The sequence below is a fragment of the Cupressus sempervirens genome, chromosome 6 (assembly GCF_028749045.1).
Source record: "Cupressus sempervirens isolate cs-2001-9-10 chromosome 6, ASM2874904v1, whole genome shotgun sequence".
NCBI lineage: Eukaryota > Viridiplantae > Streptophyta > Pinopsida > Cupressales > Cupressaceae > Cupressus > Cupressus sempervirens.
The window spans coordinates 210,145,024-210,163,247 of NC_143123.1; the positions used below are offsets into that span (position 1 = coordinate 210,145,024).

Consider the following 18,224-nt stretch of genomic DNA (forward strand, 5'->3'; position numbering starts at 1 on the left):
ACTTCTTCATCTACAACAACATTTCATTCAATGCAGCAAGGTAATTATTTATGTAAATTTAAATTTAAGTCTTCTCTTGCTTTCAAAGTTACAAGTTTCAGCTTTCAACTTTCAGCTTTCAATAATATGTTTATTTTGTTTATTTTAATTTGTATTTTGTTTTCAAATTTATTTATAATATACTAATTTGTTTAACTTGAAATTTTATTCTATTTGTTTTAGGTCCCCTTATTGGCAAATTGGAATCGATGCTGTTGCTGTTTGTGGTCCGGGGTTCAAAGCTCCTAGTGCTGAAGAGCTAGGAGGCCCTATTTTGAACCAAAGGGTGGCTGATGTACAAGTTGAAAGCACAGAGCAGTGTGAGGTGTGGAAGAAAAAAGGTTGCACCATCATGACTGATGGTTGGACTGATAGAAAGAGTAGAACACTCCTCAACTTTCTTGTTTCTTCATCAGGTAAACTGTAATTGTACTTAGAGTCTTAGACATTAAAAATTTAGAAGTAGAACTTGTACTTAAGTGATTAAGTTTATAAATTTTGAATTTATAAATTATGATTCATCATTAATCATTATACTAATTTGTTTCTTTTTCTTTAGGTGCCACGGTTTTTTTGAAATCCATTGATGCCTCGGGAAAAACAAAGAATGCTGAATATCTTTGTGGGATAATGGATGAAGTGATAAAGGATGTAGGTGAGGAGAATGTGGTGCAAATAGTTATTGATAATGCAGCAAATTATGTTGCTGCAGGAAAGCTTCTTATGGAGAGACACCCTCACCTATTTTGGACCCCTTGTGCCACTCATTGCATTGACCTCATGTTAGAGGATTTTGGTAAACTCCCTTGGATCAAAATAGTTATAGAGCGAGGAAGGAGTGTATGCAAATTCATATATAATCATACATGGGTCTTCCACCTCATGAGGAAACACAATGAGAAAAGGGAGTTGTCTCGTCCAGGGGTCACTAGATTTGCAATCAACTTCCTCATATTGAAATCCTTGCTTGATTCAAAGGGAGGTTTGAGACGTATGTTTGTTAGTGAGGAGTGGCTTGCATCCTCATATGCAAAGACCACTGCAGGGATTGCTGCAGCTGATCATATTTTTGACGAGCCCTCTTTTTGGACACCTATTGCTGATATTGTGAAGGTAATTTTCCTTTTTGTCCTCATTTCAACTTTATTTTGTTTATGAAATTATGTTATAAATTATTGTTCATTTTTTAAAGAAAAAATTTAAAGCTGATTATTTCTTTTCCAACTTTCATAATGATTGCAGTTTGTAAAGCCGCTTATTGTTCTCCTACGAACAGCTGATGGAGAGAAGCCTTCAATGGGCTACATTTATGAGGGCATGGATAGGGTGAAGGAGGCCATTCGCACTTTTTTTTGCAGGGAATCGAGATAGGTATGGGCCTATATGGGATGTCATTGATAGACGATGGCACAATCTACTTCACAGGCCTATACATGCAGCGGCCTACTTCCTTAATCCAGCATACCAGTCAGCCCACATTTCAAGGCTGATGATGAGGTGTGGAGCGGCCTCTACGATGTTATAGAGAGAATGTCACCTAATTCAGCAGTTAGCACAGATATAGTCTGTGAGATTGAGCTATTTAAGAAAGCTCAAGGGGACTTATTTGCACGAGAGTTGTGCAAAAGAAATAGGACAGCATTGATGCCTGGTAAACACTAAAAATCTTTGATTCTAATTTCTACATCCTAATTTCTAATAGTAATTCTATTACCATCTTAATTTGATAAATTCAAAGTTATTGATATGATTCAAAAATTTCTTGTTTCAGATGCATGGTGAGAGATGTTTGGCACAAAGGTGCCAAATTTACAGAGGATTGCGATTCGCATCTTGAGCCAGCCATCTAGTGCATCAGGATGCGAACGTAATTGGAGTCTTTTTGAGCACATACACTCAAAGAAGCGTAATGGGTTGGCAGTGCAAAAATTAAATGATCTTGTCTTTGTTCACTACAACCTTCGCCTTCGCCATAGACAGATCCTTGGCACCGATACAACTCCGATTGTATTAGAGAATGTTGATCCTCATGTAGAGTGGAACACAGAGGTGGATGATCCTGTCTTCAGTGATGAAGATGTGGAGTGGGTAGATCAGGTGGATCGAGAGGCTGAGGCAGTAGCAATGGCAGTTGAGGAGGCTAGAGCACGAGGAGACAGAGTGGACCCTGAGGCTAGGAGTGATGGATCCGAGGCTGATGACGAGGATTATGTGCGTGAGGAGGATGATGATGATGAGGATGAGGAGGAGATTCAGGGTCAGCCTCAGACACTGGTAGAGAGGATAGCTCTAGAGTCTTCCATGACTTATCTTAGGCGCACTCGTAGGACATAGAGGATGGCTCTAGTTGTTATTTTGATATATGTTTTGAACCTTTGAATTTGATACCATGGATTTTGTAATCCATGAATGTTGTAGACATTTGAGTCTTTGATATTGGAGTGACACTATGTTTATTACTTTATAGTTTATAACTTTATATTGTGGTTATTTAGTTCTTTTCCTTCAAAAATTCGCTTTTATACTTATGTGATCTATGCAAAATTGTGTATGTGTATTAAGTAGGTTCTATTTATATCAATTATTGTGTATTTGATGTTAATTGACTAAAAGATGCAAGAAACAATCTTAAAATTCTTAAAAATCTTTGGATTTCATGAGTTTTTCAATTTTCCGAGTCCTTGCCGAGTCCAGTCGCCGAGTCCGAGTTTGAGTCGGATTTTGACCTTTTCGAGTCAGAGGCGAGTCCGAGTCCCGTAACAGTGATCCTGATACACTAACGGAATATATCCTGATACAGTATTTACTACATGGTGCGGTCTATTTTTCAAAAAATAGATCTCTATTTCGGATACCACCAGATCCGAATGAGGGAAGAAGATGTGGATAAAATGGCTTTCTGCTGCCACTATGGACATTATGAGTTCCTGGTCATGCCGTTCAGATTGACCAATACACCTGCTACATTTCAATCATGCATGAACTGCATCTTCAACAAACAGTGGCGTAAGTATTTATTGGTATTCCTTGATGATCTTATTTATAGCAGGAAATGGGAGGAGCACCTGAAGCATCTGAATGAAGTTTTGAGTATCATGGAGGAATAGTCCCTGTTCGCCAAGCAGTCCAAATGTGAGTTTGGTATGACAGAGATATTGTACTTGGGGCATGCTGTCAGTAAATACAGGGTTCAAGTGCATTAGGAGAAGATTCAGGCTATCCTCGACTAGCCTCTTCCAAAATCACTCACGGATCTGCGAGGATTCTTCGGATTGTGCAGTTACTACAGGTGATTTGTCAAAGGATTTTCTCAGCTCAGCGCACCTTTAATAGATCTGACGAAGAAGGGGGCTTTGCAATGGAATGAAGAGGCAAAAATTACCTTTGATAAGCTAGAAGAGGCCATGAGCACTTGCCCAATACTTGCACTGCCCGACTTCACCCGACCGTTCATTTTAGAATGCGACGCATTCATGGAAGGCATTGGAGCGGTTCTGATGCAGGATAGACACCCCATCGACTATGAGAGTAGGAAGCTTACACCAACAGAATGCCTATATTCCATCTACGACAAAGAAATGTTGGCCATTGTGCATGCGCTAACCAAGTTCCGACAGTATTGGGTAGGTGCCAAGTTTGTCGTCCGTATGGATCACAACAGTATGAGATATTTCCTGGAGTAGCGGGACTTGAACGATCAACAACAAAAATGGGGTAAGCAAAGTTCAGTCTTTTGATTTTGACATTGAATATGTAAAAGGGAAGAACAATGTTGTTGCAAATGCCTTGTCCAGAAAACCCACCATCTGCTCGCTAGACCAGATTTCAGCTGACTGGAAGGCACAACTATTAGTAGAATATTCCAAGAATACATTTGCCTGTGAAATAATGGATGGTCACACCCACGATGATCGGTACAGAGTGGTGGATGATATCATCTACTATAAAGACCGGATATGCCTGGTGCTAGAATCCAAACTGAAGTAGAAGATCCTGAAGGAAGTACACGACTCACCTCTGGCTGGACACCTCGGCTTCCTTAAAACTTACAGAAGTATTTAGGAGAGATTTTTATGGAAGGGACTGAAAGGGGACATGTTGTAGCATGTAAGAGAATGTATGGTTTGCCAACAAAACAAGTCCGACCACACTTCCTGTCGGGCTTCTACAGCCTTTACCAATCCCCGAACATAAGTGGAAAAGTATATCCATGGACTTCATAACAGGTCTTCCCAAGGTGAATGAAAAGGACTTCCCTTTAGGTTGCATAAGTTGCCGATCTGTTTTTCAGAGAAGTCTTTCGTTTGCACAGGTTACCCCGAAACATCGTTAGTGATTGGGATGGACGATTCGTCAGTATCATCTGGACAGAATTGTTTAGGATGGAAGGTATAGAATTATCACCAAGCACGAGTTATCACTTGTAGATGGAGGATCAAACCGAGATTGTGAACAAATGGCTCGAAGGCTACCTTCGGAACTACATGTCGGCACAACAATGAGCGTGGGTAAAATGGATCCATCTCGGGGAGTATTGCTACAATACCACATATCACATGTCTATCAGGATGGTGCCATTCAAAGCTCTGTACGGGCACGTACCCGTCTCCTTCATCGACACAGTTTTGGGTGACAGTCGCACTCCAAGGACGAAGGATTGGCTTCAAGAGGGACAGGGCATACTGAGGAGTTTGAAAGAGAACCTGCAGCAGGCACAAAATCGACAGAGGGTGTACGATGACAGACACTGGATGGAGAGGAGTTTTGAAGTGGTGGATCTGGTCTATCTTCGGCTTCAGCCATACCGGTCTTCATTAAAAGGAACAGGTAAGGAGAAACTGAAGCCACATTTTTATGGTCCATATCGTGTGATCCGTCGCATTGGTGAGGTAGCGTATGAACTGGAACTTCTGGAGGGTAGCCGCATTCACAATGTCTTCTATGTTTCCTGTCTGAAGAAGGCTATAGGGAAAAATGTCAGTCATTATCGACCTTCTGCCACTCAATAAGGAAGTGAAGCTCACTCTGGAACCTGCTGAGATTCTCAAAGTGCGTGAAAAGGCCCTACGGAACCGCACTATGAAGGAATACTTGGTACGCTGGCGACACCTACCGTTGGATGACGCAATGTGGGAAGGCAAGCACATCCTCTAGCACTTGGCATTGCACTTGCTTGAGGACAAAAAATTTTTGGGACGGGACGACCATAATATTCTCGTTATAAAATAAATAATAATTTAATCTTTGTAACGAGCCTATTGATTTATTTTATCTCGGACCCATTTTTATTTTTGTTTTTGAAATTTGTGTCTTCGTGGGCTATCTTTGTACACCCTCGGAAAGGTTTGCTCGACGGGTATTTAAGCACGGCTTGTAAGAAGTCTGTAGGTATGCTTGGGATTATATTTCTCTGTACTGCGGATTCTTGTTGGAGTTCGGAATTGTTTGCCATTTCGGAAGTGAAAGATCTTCCCTATTTGGCCCATGCGGTTTCGGTGGGATTCAACCCTCACCCTATTCTATTTGTATACTTCTCGGTTCTGTCATTTGCAAATTGATTCTCTTGTGATTGAATGAATAAGGTATTTCACCAAAACGTTCTATGTTTTCCTTGCACTTCACTTTCCATTCTATTGTCTGCAAATTCTGTCTTCATTCCGTATTCTCTCTACTTGTGGAACTTTCATTAACCGTATTGCTCTCCTTGTTCCATTGTACGGTTTTCTTGTACGGCTTGCCATTTTCATGGTATCACCATACGACCATACGGCCTTTAAGGCATCACCTCCGTACACTCCTCTTCCAAACATACTTGTACAACATCTCCAGACAGTCTACCATATGTCTTGACCATTGCCACTGTACGGACTCCAGTAGTCACCGTACGGACTACCAGTTCCCACCATATAGACTCCTGTGCAACATTGTGAAACACCTCATCTTCCATCGTACAGAGATATCCATATACCGTACTGTCTCTTCAGTTCTAGACTAGTTGTCGTTGTGAGTACTTAGACCTTTCTTGCTCTATCTCTTTGTTTTTTTATTTCCTATTTTGTTCTTTCATCGGACACTGTTTGGTGCTCCCATTTTTAGCTACAACCTTGTTGTAATCTCTTGAGTCCCTTAGATCCATTTGTGGTTTCTTGTTGGATATTAATAAATTTATCTTATCCTATCCTATTCTAGTTTGCCGCCCAGCGCAAACTCCAGTTTCCTTGAATAACGACCATTTATTTTTATTCCTAAAAATAGTTTTGAGAGCCCAAAACATTTCTAAATGCATGTGTGCACTCTTCTTCATTTCTCCACTTTGTCAAAGAAACAACAGTCTTAATTTTTTTAATAAAACAATTGGTCTTCTAAAGGCCTTCATTTAATTTTTATTTTAATTTTGAACTGGTCTTCTATTTTAAATTATTATTATTATTTTTGATCAGTAAGAGGCCGAAGCCAAGATTAATTATTATTATTACTATTAAGTTGGAGTAGAATCAAACCCAAGACCTCCCAAATTTGAGGCTCATAGTTTACCATTGTGTTGTAGGCTCTTGCCTCTATTTTAAATTATTTTTAATGTAATTGGACTGTAAATTTATTTAATATAGTGAACATATATTTCTGTTTTGTCTGTTTATTTATTTATGTGAATTTAGTTATTGAATGTTTTTTAATAAGGTGAATATAAATTCACTTATCATAGTTTATTTAGAACCTCCTTAGGAAATATCTAATTATTTAATAAATATAATCTAGACAACTAGGGAGGGGACATGACATGTGTCAACAAACCAAGAGTCTTAGCTCAGGAATCATGAGTTCGAGCTTTAGATTTGGTGATCTTTTACCCAAAGACTCTATTGGTCTCCCCAAGACTTGGTTTGTGAGTCTTGGGCGAGTCAAATCAGCTGGCCTCAGGACTCGCAAGTCCCAACAGGCCCATTGAGTGTTTGGCGAGTCCTTGATCTTTGCATTTGTATATTATTTGACGAGATTTCCAAATTTATAATTAAGATTCTTGCTAGCACTCGTGAGGAAGATGAAGACTCCTGCCTATGTAAGAATTTTACTTTTGAGATGCCAAGTTGTATTAAATAATATAGACCACAGACCAATTCTTCATAAAGAAACACTTTAATGAACCACGGACCTATCTCAAATGCTCGAGCCTTATCTTTTGCATTGGAAAATACAACCATGAACTGGCTTGTGATGTCTATTAGGATTTTGAAAGATGCTCAGGGCTTCCGGTTGAATTGAATCCTTAACTGCAAGGTTTTAGATCCGCAAACAGTAATGGTACTCAATAAAAACATTCAGGTGCTTCTTACATATGTGCTGGGTTTCCCTTTAAAGAACATTGAAAATTTTCATATGGGTTCGAGGTTAGGTGTACTCAGGAAAGTATATTCCTTCCTCACAAGAGGGATATCCAATTGCCCAATCTGTGGGAGACGTTTTACGAAACAATACTACAAGTGATAATGGCTGATAGAAGCATTTTATATTGTTGAAGTGTTGTTGGCAACCACAGATTGAGAGATGTCCCCGGTCTTCTTCAATCAAGCTTATCCATATTGTTTTCTTACGGAATTGGAATATGAATTGTATAGATATTGGTAATGTGAGGCCATCTCATGATGCCTTGATGATGATGCATCTCGTGCCATAATCTGACCCGAAGTTTAAGAATAGATATGGCTGACATAAAAGCTCTAGTATTATCTATTGTAAGCAAGCAGTTAAATTTAGGTAGTAATGTTTTCCTTGTTCAGTTGATGTAGATATCAAGGGGCAGGACATCTGACTGTATCAGTTTCTGTATATGAGTATAATGTTATTGAAAGCCATTTCATATTATATAGATTCCATTGTTACATTTCTTTTATTCTGATTACATTGAGATGGGGTAAAAAGTAAATTTGTTAATTGCATCTGGAATTGAAAATGTACAGTTCATTAATATATGTTTCTGATGGTGGTGTCAGGCCTTGGAAATTCTGAGGCAGATACCAGAAACTGTATCAAAAGGGTTTGGATTAAGCCCAGAAGGACTTATATGGGAATGTGTTCCAGTAACACCTAACTGTGCCAGGATGTCTACAGCTTCATTCCAAACAACAAGAGTTGGCACTGTATGCATCAACTTGAGCTTCTTTGCCCATGGTTTGATATTTCTTCAAATACTATCATTACTTATGAATCCTGTCATATAGTTAAGTAGACTTCTTGTTGTGTAGGATGCGGCAACTCAGACGTTGAAAAAAGTAATAACTACTATACAGAGGATTAGAGAGTCAAGGGGAAGCAAACCCTCCTTTCATGCTATCAAGCATGAAAGTAAAGTGCTAGAGTCATTGTGTTCAGAATATTTGCAAGCTCAAGGTGGTTTCAAGGTATGAGTTACATTGCATTTTTAGGAAGAAATCATTTCATAAATATGTAATTGAATTAAAAGACCATTTTTAATTCAGATTTAATTTAAAATACAGGTCATTAGGGACAGGGAATCTATAGAGTTTGATATTCGTAAGGGTAAAACAAAATCAATTTCAAATATATTGGGTAAGAGTATTGAGGCATTTCTTAAAAAGACTTCTGGATTTTCGGCACGTGGTGTAATATCTGGAGATGCATATAGAGAGGTGGATCAAATAGGAATTCCCCTTGAAGTAGCAAGCTGTATCACAGTTGAGGAACGTGTAACAGAGCATAACAAAGCAAAGATGCAGAACATTGTAAATCACGGCCTTTATAACTTATTGGTTGATAGGGGAGGAAATTATCGATCAAAAGAATTTCTTAAAATGGCAAAGGAAGTCGAGATTGGTGAAATTGTCCACAGACAGCTGGCAGATGGGGATATTGTTTTTGTTAATAGACCACCAAGTGTACACAAACACTCTTTTTTGGCCTTAAAAGTTTGCATTCAACCAAGTTGTAATTTCAGTATTTGCCCTCTTATATGTCCACCACTTGATGCAGATTTCGATGGAGATTGTATACACATTTTTGTACCACAGACGCTTCAATCACGAGCTGAAATCTCTCAGCTCTTAACTCTTGACCAGCAGCTTATTGATTCTCAGGGTGGACAAATGTTGCTCATGCTGACACAGGATACTTTACTTGCGGCTAGCCTTATCCTTCATATGCCCTTTCTTAATCAAATTACAGTTCAACAGCTGTCAATCTGGATATCGTCAGCTTTGCCCTATCCAGCAATCATCAAATCGCCTCATGGAGGGCCGTATTGGACAGGTTGCCAACTTTTTCAAATGCTTTTGCCTCCAGATATTTATTTTTTTGGCAATGGAGTTAATATTTACAATAGTGAAATTCTATACTTCAATCGAGGTGCTAAGCAAGTGGCCAGTTCTGTTGAACTGATCCTGCAAACTCTGATTTTGCAAAAAGGACCAAGTGAAACTTTAAAATTTTTGAACTCGGCACAACGCTGTTTAACAGAATGGTTATCTCAGCAGGGATTCAGTGTGGGTTTGGATGATGTACATCCGTTTCATGAGTTGTCCCACAAGATGTTTTTGACGGATAGTATTAAGAAATGTGTTGCTGATACAATTCCTCTTTTGAAGCATAAAACAATTCCATGTTTTCAGGTTGCAGTGGTTCCCCATTTACAGGATCATGTTGATGAGGCTTATAATAGGATTCGGAAATGCTATTCGAATTCCAATTCTCTTCTTGCAATCGTTGATGCTGGAAGTGGGTGTTCTATTAATAAAGTGGCCCAACAAACAGAGTTCCTGGGTCTTCAGATATTTAAAGGTAGAGAACTCATACCCAAGGAATGGAGTGATAGATTTGTGTCCTCGCTAAAAATCAATGAATCTTCCAATTATGATGATAATATTTGTGAGGCTCATGGTCTTATTCTATCCTCTATTGCTAATGGTTTAAAGCCTCATGAAGCATTTATTAATGCAATCTCTTCAAGAGAAGCTCTTCTTTGCAAGGCATTGGAGGTTAAGGAACCGGGTACACTTTTTAAGAAACTCATGTCCTTCCTTCGTGACATAGTTATTTCTTATGATGGCTCTTGCTGGACTACACAAGGGAATCACCTTGTGCAATTTGAGTATGATTGTAACATATGTCCAAAAGATCCAGGAAGCAAGAAACTTTTATCAGAATGGCAGTGCAACAATACCAAGATAAAAGTACAGTGGCAACATGGAGACCCTGTTGGGGTTCTTGCAGCTACTGCAGTAGCAAATCCATCATACAAGATTCTTCTGAACGCTGCTCAAAGAAACATTTCTTCATGGCATCTTCTTAAGGTATTATAGGATTATTTTCTTTTGCTAAAACAAGTAATTGTTTCAAGAGATAATTGTTTGGATTAAATACTGCTAATAATATTTTGGGATAGTTCTAATTGTTCCTACCATCCCTAATGTCTTTTAAACAGGAAACCTTGTTCCATGGGTATGCCTCTCGTTTGAAACTTTCTGATCAAACAGTGATCCTTCGCCTGCAAAGTTGTGTTTGTAAAGGTGCATTCTGTTCAGAGAAGGCTGCACTGCAAATCCAAAGACATTTACAAAAAACTCCTCTGAAATCATTTTCTGTTTCTGTAGAAGTCTGGTGGGTTCTTATCTTAGTCTATTTTGAGTTCTGTTATGTGAAATTTGAATCTAACTTTTGTCTTTACCTTCCCTATCACATGTGCTTTGTTTTCATTAAGACTGCTTAAGGCATTTTTTTAACTGATCCTGTTTCAGAATATATTGCAAGGGGCTTCCTGAATATGTTTTTTATTCATGTTGTGTTTTTCGCAATTTATTGAAATAGTGTAAACCCAACCAACAAAAAGAAATTATGAAATGTCTTATGGCTAACAAGCAAATGCAGATTGAATAAGAAAATACAGATTTAAACTATGATCTGAAATGATATTGTTGATAATCACTACTGAGCATCAATACATACTGATACAACATCAAATCCTTCAATAGCTGTTTGATACAATCATATTTATCAGACAGCATTCAATAATCACAGTAGTTGCAATGCAAACATACCAGTCTGCTAAGACAATTTATTTCCCGGAAGCAGCCATAGTAGGCCATGTACAGAATTCTATCAGTGAGCTTTAGACCTGGTACGACCACCTGAGAGCATGTATGGAAGCCTCCTCAGCTCCTTTGAAAGATCCCTGATGGATCTCTTCTGCTGATCTGCTGTAATTTTATTATTTTAATTTTGTTTTCCCTGTTTATTAAAATTTTCTTGCAGAACTCAACGGAAGTTGTGGAAGAGTTTGATTGTTTTATGTTTTTGATGATTTTTCAATAAGTAATAACAAAAGTACAATAACATGAACCAGTTCTGAAAATATATTCCAAATACAGTCAAAGCAATTTCACTTCAAGCAGATTTTTTAATATAAAACCTAATTTGTAACTGGATGAAGATACAATAATATCTAGATGATTACAACCAAGGATAAACCCAACCTGAAGGTGTGAAGGAGAAATACGAACCCAAAAGGAAACTACGGCAAGGTTCCAGCTTTCTAATGCTGCACGAGGAAGGGAATATGGCTGCCAGGTGCTGCCGTACAGCTGCAAAGTGCTCACACATGGATAGAATGCCCAAACCCCAGCTAAAACTCTGACTCAATATTGTGTTCTCCAAAAGAAACAATGCACAATCTCCAAGATGCTTCTGACTGCAACAAATCCAAACACTGTTTTGGGGGTTACGTCCGAAACAGGCAAAGCAAGTGGGGTTGGCGTCCCAAGTGTTGAAAGCTCAATCAGAGCCCAAATCACCAATCCAAGATGTAATATGTCAATCATGCCTTTGAACTTTGTCTTTACCTCCTTATAACCCATCAAACTTAGCTCGAACCCTAAAAGTGTCCTCATGTGGCGTTGGGTTATAAAATTTACTCACAGAAAGTATATTGGAAGAGGTCGCCGGACATGAAATTTACTCGTTTATGGATGGGTTTTCCGGATACAATCAGATTTCCATAGCAGAGGAAGACAAACTGAAAACGACATTTGTTGTAGAAGATGGGGTGTACGCATATAATTGGATGCAATTTGGCCTGTGCAACGCGCCGGCTACATTCCAACGGATTGTATTGCATATCTTTGACAAAATGTTCTTGGGAAACTTCAAAGCATTCCTGGATGATTGGTCGGTATTCAACACTGAAGACAAACACTTGGCAGCACTGGGCGAGTGTATGGAGAGATGTCGATAGGCGCGCCTAGCCCTGAATCCGAAGAAGTGCAGGTTTATGGTTCTGCAGGGAAGGTTGCTTAGACATAGTCTGTAAAGAGGGATTCAAGACGGATCCAGACAAGGTCAGAGTAATATTGGAAATGCAGCTGTCCACCAATGTAACGGAGGTAAAATCTTTCTTGGGACACATAGGTTATTACAAAAGGTTCATTAATTTTTTTGCCAAAGTATCATATCCGCTGGACAAATTAACGTGCAAAGGAGAATCATTCAGATGGGAGGAACATGATGAGGCATTTGAATCGCTGAAGGTACGATTGGCTATGGCAGCTATATTGACATATCTGGATTGGGATAAGGAATTCCATGTTCATGTTGACGCATCCAACTATGTGATCGGAGAAACCTTGGTGTAGACAAGCAACCATGGCTTGGATCACCCGATATACTTTGCCAGCTGACTGTTATCCAAAGCAGAATAGAACTATAGCACCACGAAACGGGAAGCATTGGGCATGGTGTACGCAGTACAGAAGTTATGACACTACTTGCTGGCAACACCATTTGTATTCTATGTGGACCATCAAGCTTTATTATACTTGGTAAATAAACTGGTAATTCAGGGAAGAATCAATCGGTGGCTCCTTTTCCTACAAGAATTCACCTTCAAAATCATTGTACGGGCCGGGAAGAAGCATGTCAGTGTGGACCATTTGAAGCATGTCAGTGTGGACCATTTGTTGTGGATTAAAATAGGTGAACCAGCGGATGGAGGTGTCAATGATGACTTCCTTGATGCATAGCTATTCCAAATTGCAGTGCTACCAAAATGGTATACCAGTATTGGGGAGTACTTGTCCACAGGACAGATACCGAGGGAGGTGCTAGAGAGTGAAAGACGGAAATTGGTATTAACGAGCCGCACATTTCAGTTGATTAATGGACTGTTGTACAAAATGGGGCCGGATCACATTCTCAAACGGTGTGTGTTAGAGGAGGAAATACTGAAAGTATAGAAGGAAGCACATGAGGGACCAACAGGTGGACATATGGGACCCAACAAGACAGTGAGAAAGATACTATTGGCAGGACTGTACTGGCCGATGGTGTACAACGATGCGCGAGAATGGGTCGTCGATTGTGACACTTGCCAACGGGCCCGGAAGCTGCTGAAGAGAGACTTTATGCCCCTCAATCCCTCACACGTGCAGAAACTCTTTGAATGATGGGGATGGGATTTCGTCGGACCTCTGAAGGTGAGCAAGACTAGGCGGTGCCGATAAATTGTTGTCGCAACAGAGTACCTGACCAAGTGGGTGGAAGCATGCACACTACCAAATAACTCAACTGTCAGCACAACAAGATTTATTTACAAGCAGATCATTACCAGGTACGGAATCCCATTACAGTTAACAAGTGATAGGGGTGGACACTTTGTTAACCATGTTATTAGACTGCTCACCACTAAATTCAAGATCTGCCATTCATTATCGAGCCCGTCGTATCCGAGAGCAAACAAACAGGCCGAACCTACAAACAAGATCCTAGTATCAATTATTTACAAGTCTTGTGCAGTCGAAGGTGAGGATTGGGAGGAAAAGCTACCTTCTACTCTGTGGGCATATCGCACAGCGTACAAGGTGACAACAGGGCACACACTGTTCTAATTAATATTCAAATAGGAGGCAGTGGTACCAGCGGAGTTGATGATACCAAGCTTGAAGATAGCACTGGAAAATAAGTTAGGCAACATGGAAAGCTTAAGGGAGCGATTGTATAAATTGAACAAGCTCAAGGAGAAGCGATTGTTGGCGCAGTGGGCAACAGAAGTGACACAGAACATGTGTAAGGCATGGCATGATAAGCACTTGAACTGAACAAGTTCCAGCCAGGGCAGTGGGTGTTGAAGTATGATGGAAGGAACGAAGTCAAACCAGGCAAATTGAAAGTCAAATGGGTCGGGCTATACCAGATCCGGAAGGTAGGTGACAATGGGGCAATAAAATTGTGGACCTTGGACGGACAAGAAGTGCCTCGAGCAGTCAATGGGTCGAAGTTGAAGATATATCATGCCAGGAACATACCCTCGGTGTCGCAAAATGACAAAGCCTGAACTCCCTTGTCGTCACAGAATGGCGAAGTCTGGAGGGATAACGAGGTATGTTGTATTTTTATATTATTTTTTTTTAAAAAAAAAGAGGAAAAAAGGAAGGGGAAAAAAAAGGAAAAAAAAAAAGATTCCCTCCTTGTTTCTGAAGGTGAACATTCATTCATTATTCTAGCCTTCCACTCCACATCATTCTCTTTGGCAGCAATTTGTAAAGGTTCAAGGCCTTCACTAAGATCATTTTTTTTTTAAGGGAAATTAACTATTGAGAGTTATGGCAATCATGTTGAATTCCATAATATTGAAGGTCCGTGGCTATATAGTGTTCTGCGGCTTTATTGAGTAGGGCGCGTGTATTTTGAGTGTTCCACGGGTGGATTGCGTTTCGCAGGTGGGCTTGAGATAGTCTCCCGCGGACAGCCTTGTGCCCACGGGTCTCCCCTCATTCCCGGCGGGGTGGCTTCTGCGGTTAGCTTTTCATCTGCGGATAAGCTCTCTTTCGTAGTTGTGTTCTCTTACCCGCAAACAACATGCTTTCATTCCCCGCGGACGGCGTATCTTTTTATCTCCGCGACAATTACCCTTTGCTACCTGCGGGCTATCTCATCCCTTGTGGCTTGTATTTCCTCACGGATGTTCTTTCCTTTCCGCGGATATTCTCCATGTTCCATGAATGTTATTGACTTCCAACAGCTGCTGTTGTGTGCAACTTGCATTCTCGTCTCCTCTGAGGCTTGGCTTTCCTCAAGTCCGCAGATATCCTACCGCGCATTGATGTTTTCGTGTTCGATGCTTAGTGTTTCCCTGCGTTGATGAGTTTCATATCATTTATTGTTCTGAGAGCATTTTCCTTCTCTTGTCGCCAATGAGATAGTATGATTTCTTTCAGAGAACCAATGGTGGTAGCAAGGCCATATGTATTGGGACCAATATCAGTACCATCATAGAGAGTTTCATAAAACCCTTTTTCATCCTAGCACCTGAGAATTTTCACTTGGAGAGGAAAAATCAGGTGAAATCTATATACAAAACCCTTCAACGCCGTTAGGCCTAGATTATGAATAAAGGCTTCTGGTTAAGGAATTTTCAGTTGTCGGAAAGAAAATCGGATTCAAGTGAATATAATCAATTGGGTTTCGAAAATAGACTAACAAGTCTCTCCCACTAGGAATGAAAGAGCTTTTCTTCTCACGAGCTATCAAGCAGCCAACTGTGCATTAAAGAAGTTCACAACCCCTCCTCCGTAGACTTCAATTCTTCCTTGTTCTCTGTGGACGTCATTTGGTGGATTTTCTCTACATCTTGTCTTTGTTCTCCTGCAGCTAGCAGCTCTAGTTGTTGAAGATTTCTTCTGAGGAGTATCCGGTGTCTTATTTCCCTCGTGGAAGGTGTGCTTGTGGCTTGGCGATTGGATACCATAGGTTCTTTTTGCTTCCCTCGTGGCACAAGATTTTTTTTAGTAACGGAAGGAGCTCTATATTATAAAAGGAGGAAAGAAGCTGTTATTGTATGGAATCAGCAGGGAAACGAAAGTGGAAGAATCAGCTGAAGACGAGTATGGAGAAGAATGCAAGAGTTTTAGCTTCTAGAATTCGGGTTGCAGGGCCATCAGCTTCCAGCAGTAAGAAACAGAAAGTAAGGGCAGAATTCACACATCTCACGGTTCAATTTGAAGGGCTCAATCGTAGCGAATATCGGAAATGGTGGCAGGAGACTCCAGACATAGAGGTAATTAAGCAGATTTTGATACGAGCATAGGTGCATTGGGCCATCCAGCTTCCAGTTTTTTCCATCCGATTGTTTGAATCAGTTTTGCGAACTATGATAGAAGCATATAATCAGAATAGTAGAACCAACACATTCTTGTACAAAAAGCATCGGATGATGGTTTCTTTTAAACCTAGGGATTTCACTAGGGTTTTTGGCATTCCTGGCCCCAGAGGTAAGAAGGTGGAAATCAAGAACCATAAGCTCTCTCCGGAATGGAAAGAACATTGGATACGATTAGTGGGCTGCGACCTTATGCCCGAGGAGACGAAGTCAGTGATAAAAGGGTCCAAATGCAGAGGGCTTCAGTGAGATCTTATTCAGGAGGGCCACTGGAGGTGCATTATGGATGTCATCAAAAGCAAGTTGATAGGGGCAACTTGGGCTTCAGATATAGCATTGCCACAGATTGTATTCATGAATGGCACGGTGTATGATTGGGCTACAATTTTTGCTGATAGGATGGAGGAGTTCATGACACTCCAGCACTGCACATTCTTTATGCCACACTATGCAATTGGCTTGTTTTTGGAGGCAGTGGTTAATCACATACCAATGGATGATTTTGAGGCACCACTTCAAGGAAAGTTGGTACAGGGAGAGCCTCTGATATTTTATTGGAGACATTTGGACATGGGTGGGACAGTAGCGGGGCAGCAGAATTTATTTCGGGGATTACAAGCTCATGGGGACACCGATAGCAGAAGGGAGGAGACTTTAGAGAGCAGTGGGGCTGAGTACGAGGAAGAGAGTACTTCTGCGGAAGTTGGCGACGAACTAGAAGTTAGTGAGCCCACATTGTTCACCCTGCCGTAGTTGTCAACTTCGGCACACTTGTCTGCCACCCCTTAACACATTCCCCCATTTGGTTAGCGTCATGCACCGGTTGTTATGACCCCATCGGTAATAGCGAATGTCCCATGAGTAGTGGTTGAGGGTATCTCATCGACGATAGTTGTTACACCGGCGAGCACTCCAGATGTTGCTTTCTGCACGGCCACGGAGGATGTTGTGTCTTCTGTAGCTTTGACCCAGGGCGTGCCTTCTCAGGAATGTCCGCCAGACCCTGTTGTACCAACAGAACTAGAGTTAACAGAGTTGCCAGCACTAGAGACTGAACCATAGGTTAGTTTGGATGTGATCGACTGTGATGCAATGGTCACCATTTCATCCTCGTTAGCAGACACCGAGCCAGGACGGTCAGCCCAGCTAGCACAGCAGGATCAGAGCATGGAGCCCATACAGTCAGAGCAGCCGGAGGTGATGGATGGAGCCAATGCTTTCTTGAGACAGTAGTTTCGACTCATCCCTGTCGAGGTTGGTCCATCCATTCAGTCCTCGAGGCATCTAGGGGTATCAGCTATAGTAGCAGAGCCTCAAGAGGTGGGAGTGCCATAGGTCAAGGATGCGCCGAGAGTAGAGGAGGCCGCACCAGATGTGGGCATTGTCATTAGGAAATAGTGTATCAGGATGTATCTGTTATTGTATCAGGTGCATCCCGTTAGTGTATCAGGTGCATCCCGTTAATGTATTAGGATGTATTCTGTTGGTATATTAGGATGTATGCCATTGTGCCGATAGGGTGTGTATTGGGAATGTTCTGTAGTTGGCGGGAAGGTTCTACTATTGTAGCCAACATGTATGTGGCGGACGGATGCCTTCGGGAAGGTTCCTCGGATAGTATTTATATCCCCCTTTGGGATCGTTGTAATCATCATAGTATCAAAAGCATAATGTAATATCTTGGCGTATGTGAATATAATAAGGAGTTCTGTTGTTCTCATCTATTGTCTGTATGCAGTATTTTCTTTACCCAGTAAGGTAAACATTTGGCACTGTTGCTCGATGGACCTGGAAAGGCAGGAGAGTAATGCCAAATCAGTTGAACAAGAATAAGAACAAGCTCAAGGACAAGGACGAAATATGCACAACACACAGAGATCTAATTTTGGCACAGCAAGCCGAATGCAGGAGGTTCCAGAAGATTGCTGTCGATGAACGCAGAAGCATTGTTGGAGGAGACTCAACACCGGGTAGAGTTGGTGGAAGAGGCACGAGAGGAGTTTTTGAATTGGTGTTTGCCGAGGGAAGA

At 40.8% G+C, this 18,224-nt stretch overlaps 1 protein-coding gene and 1 long non-coding RNA gene across 3 annotated transcripts in view; one reads left to right on the plus strand and one right to left on the minus strand.

Moving 5' to 3' along the window:
* Positions 1-18,224, plus strand: part of LOC149551996 (DNA-directed RNA polymerase V subunit 1-like) — a 383,310-nt gene that overhangs the window by 158,085 nt on the left and 207,001 nt on the right. The window contains exons 8-11 of the mRNA XM_089787485.1: positions 8,028-8,174; positions 8,280-8,435; positions 8,532-10,340; positions 10,472-10,647. Coding sequence (XP_089643611.1) covers positions 8,028-8,174; positions 8,280-8,435; positions 8,532-10,340; positions 10,472-10,647 — 2,288 coding nt within the window. The remainder of the gene's footprint in view (positions 1-8,027; positions 8,175-8,279; positions 8,436-8,531; positions 10,341-10,471; positions 10,648-18,224) is intronic.
* The window catches only part of LOC149551999 (uncharacterized), a 236,598-nt gene that overhangs the window by 12,117 nt on the left and 206,257 nt on the right, over positions 1-18,224 (minus strand). The window lies entirely within an intron of this gene.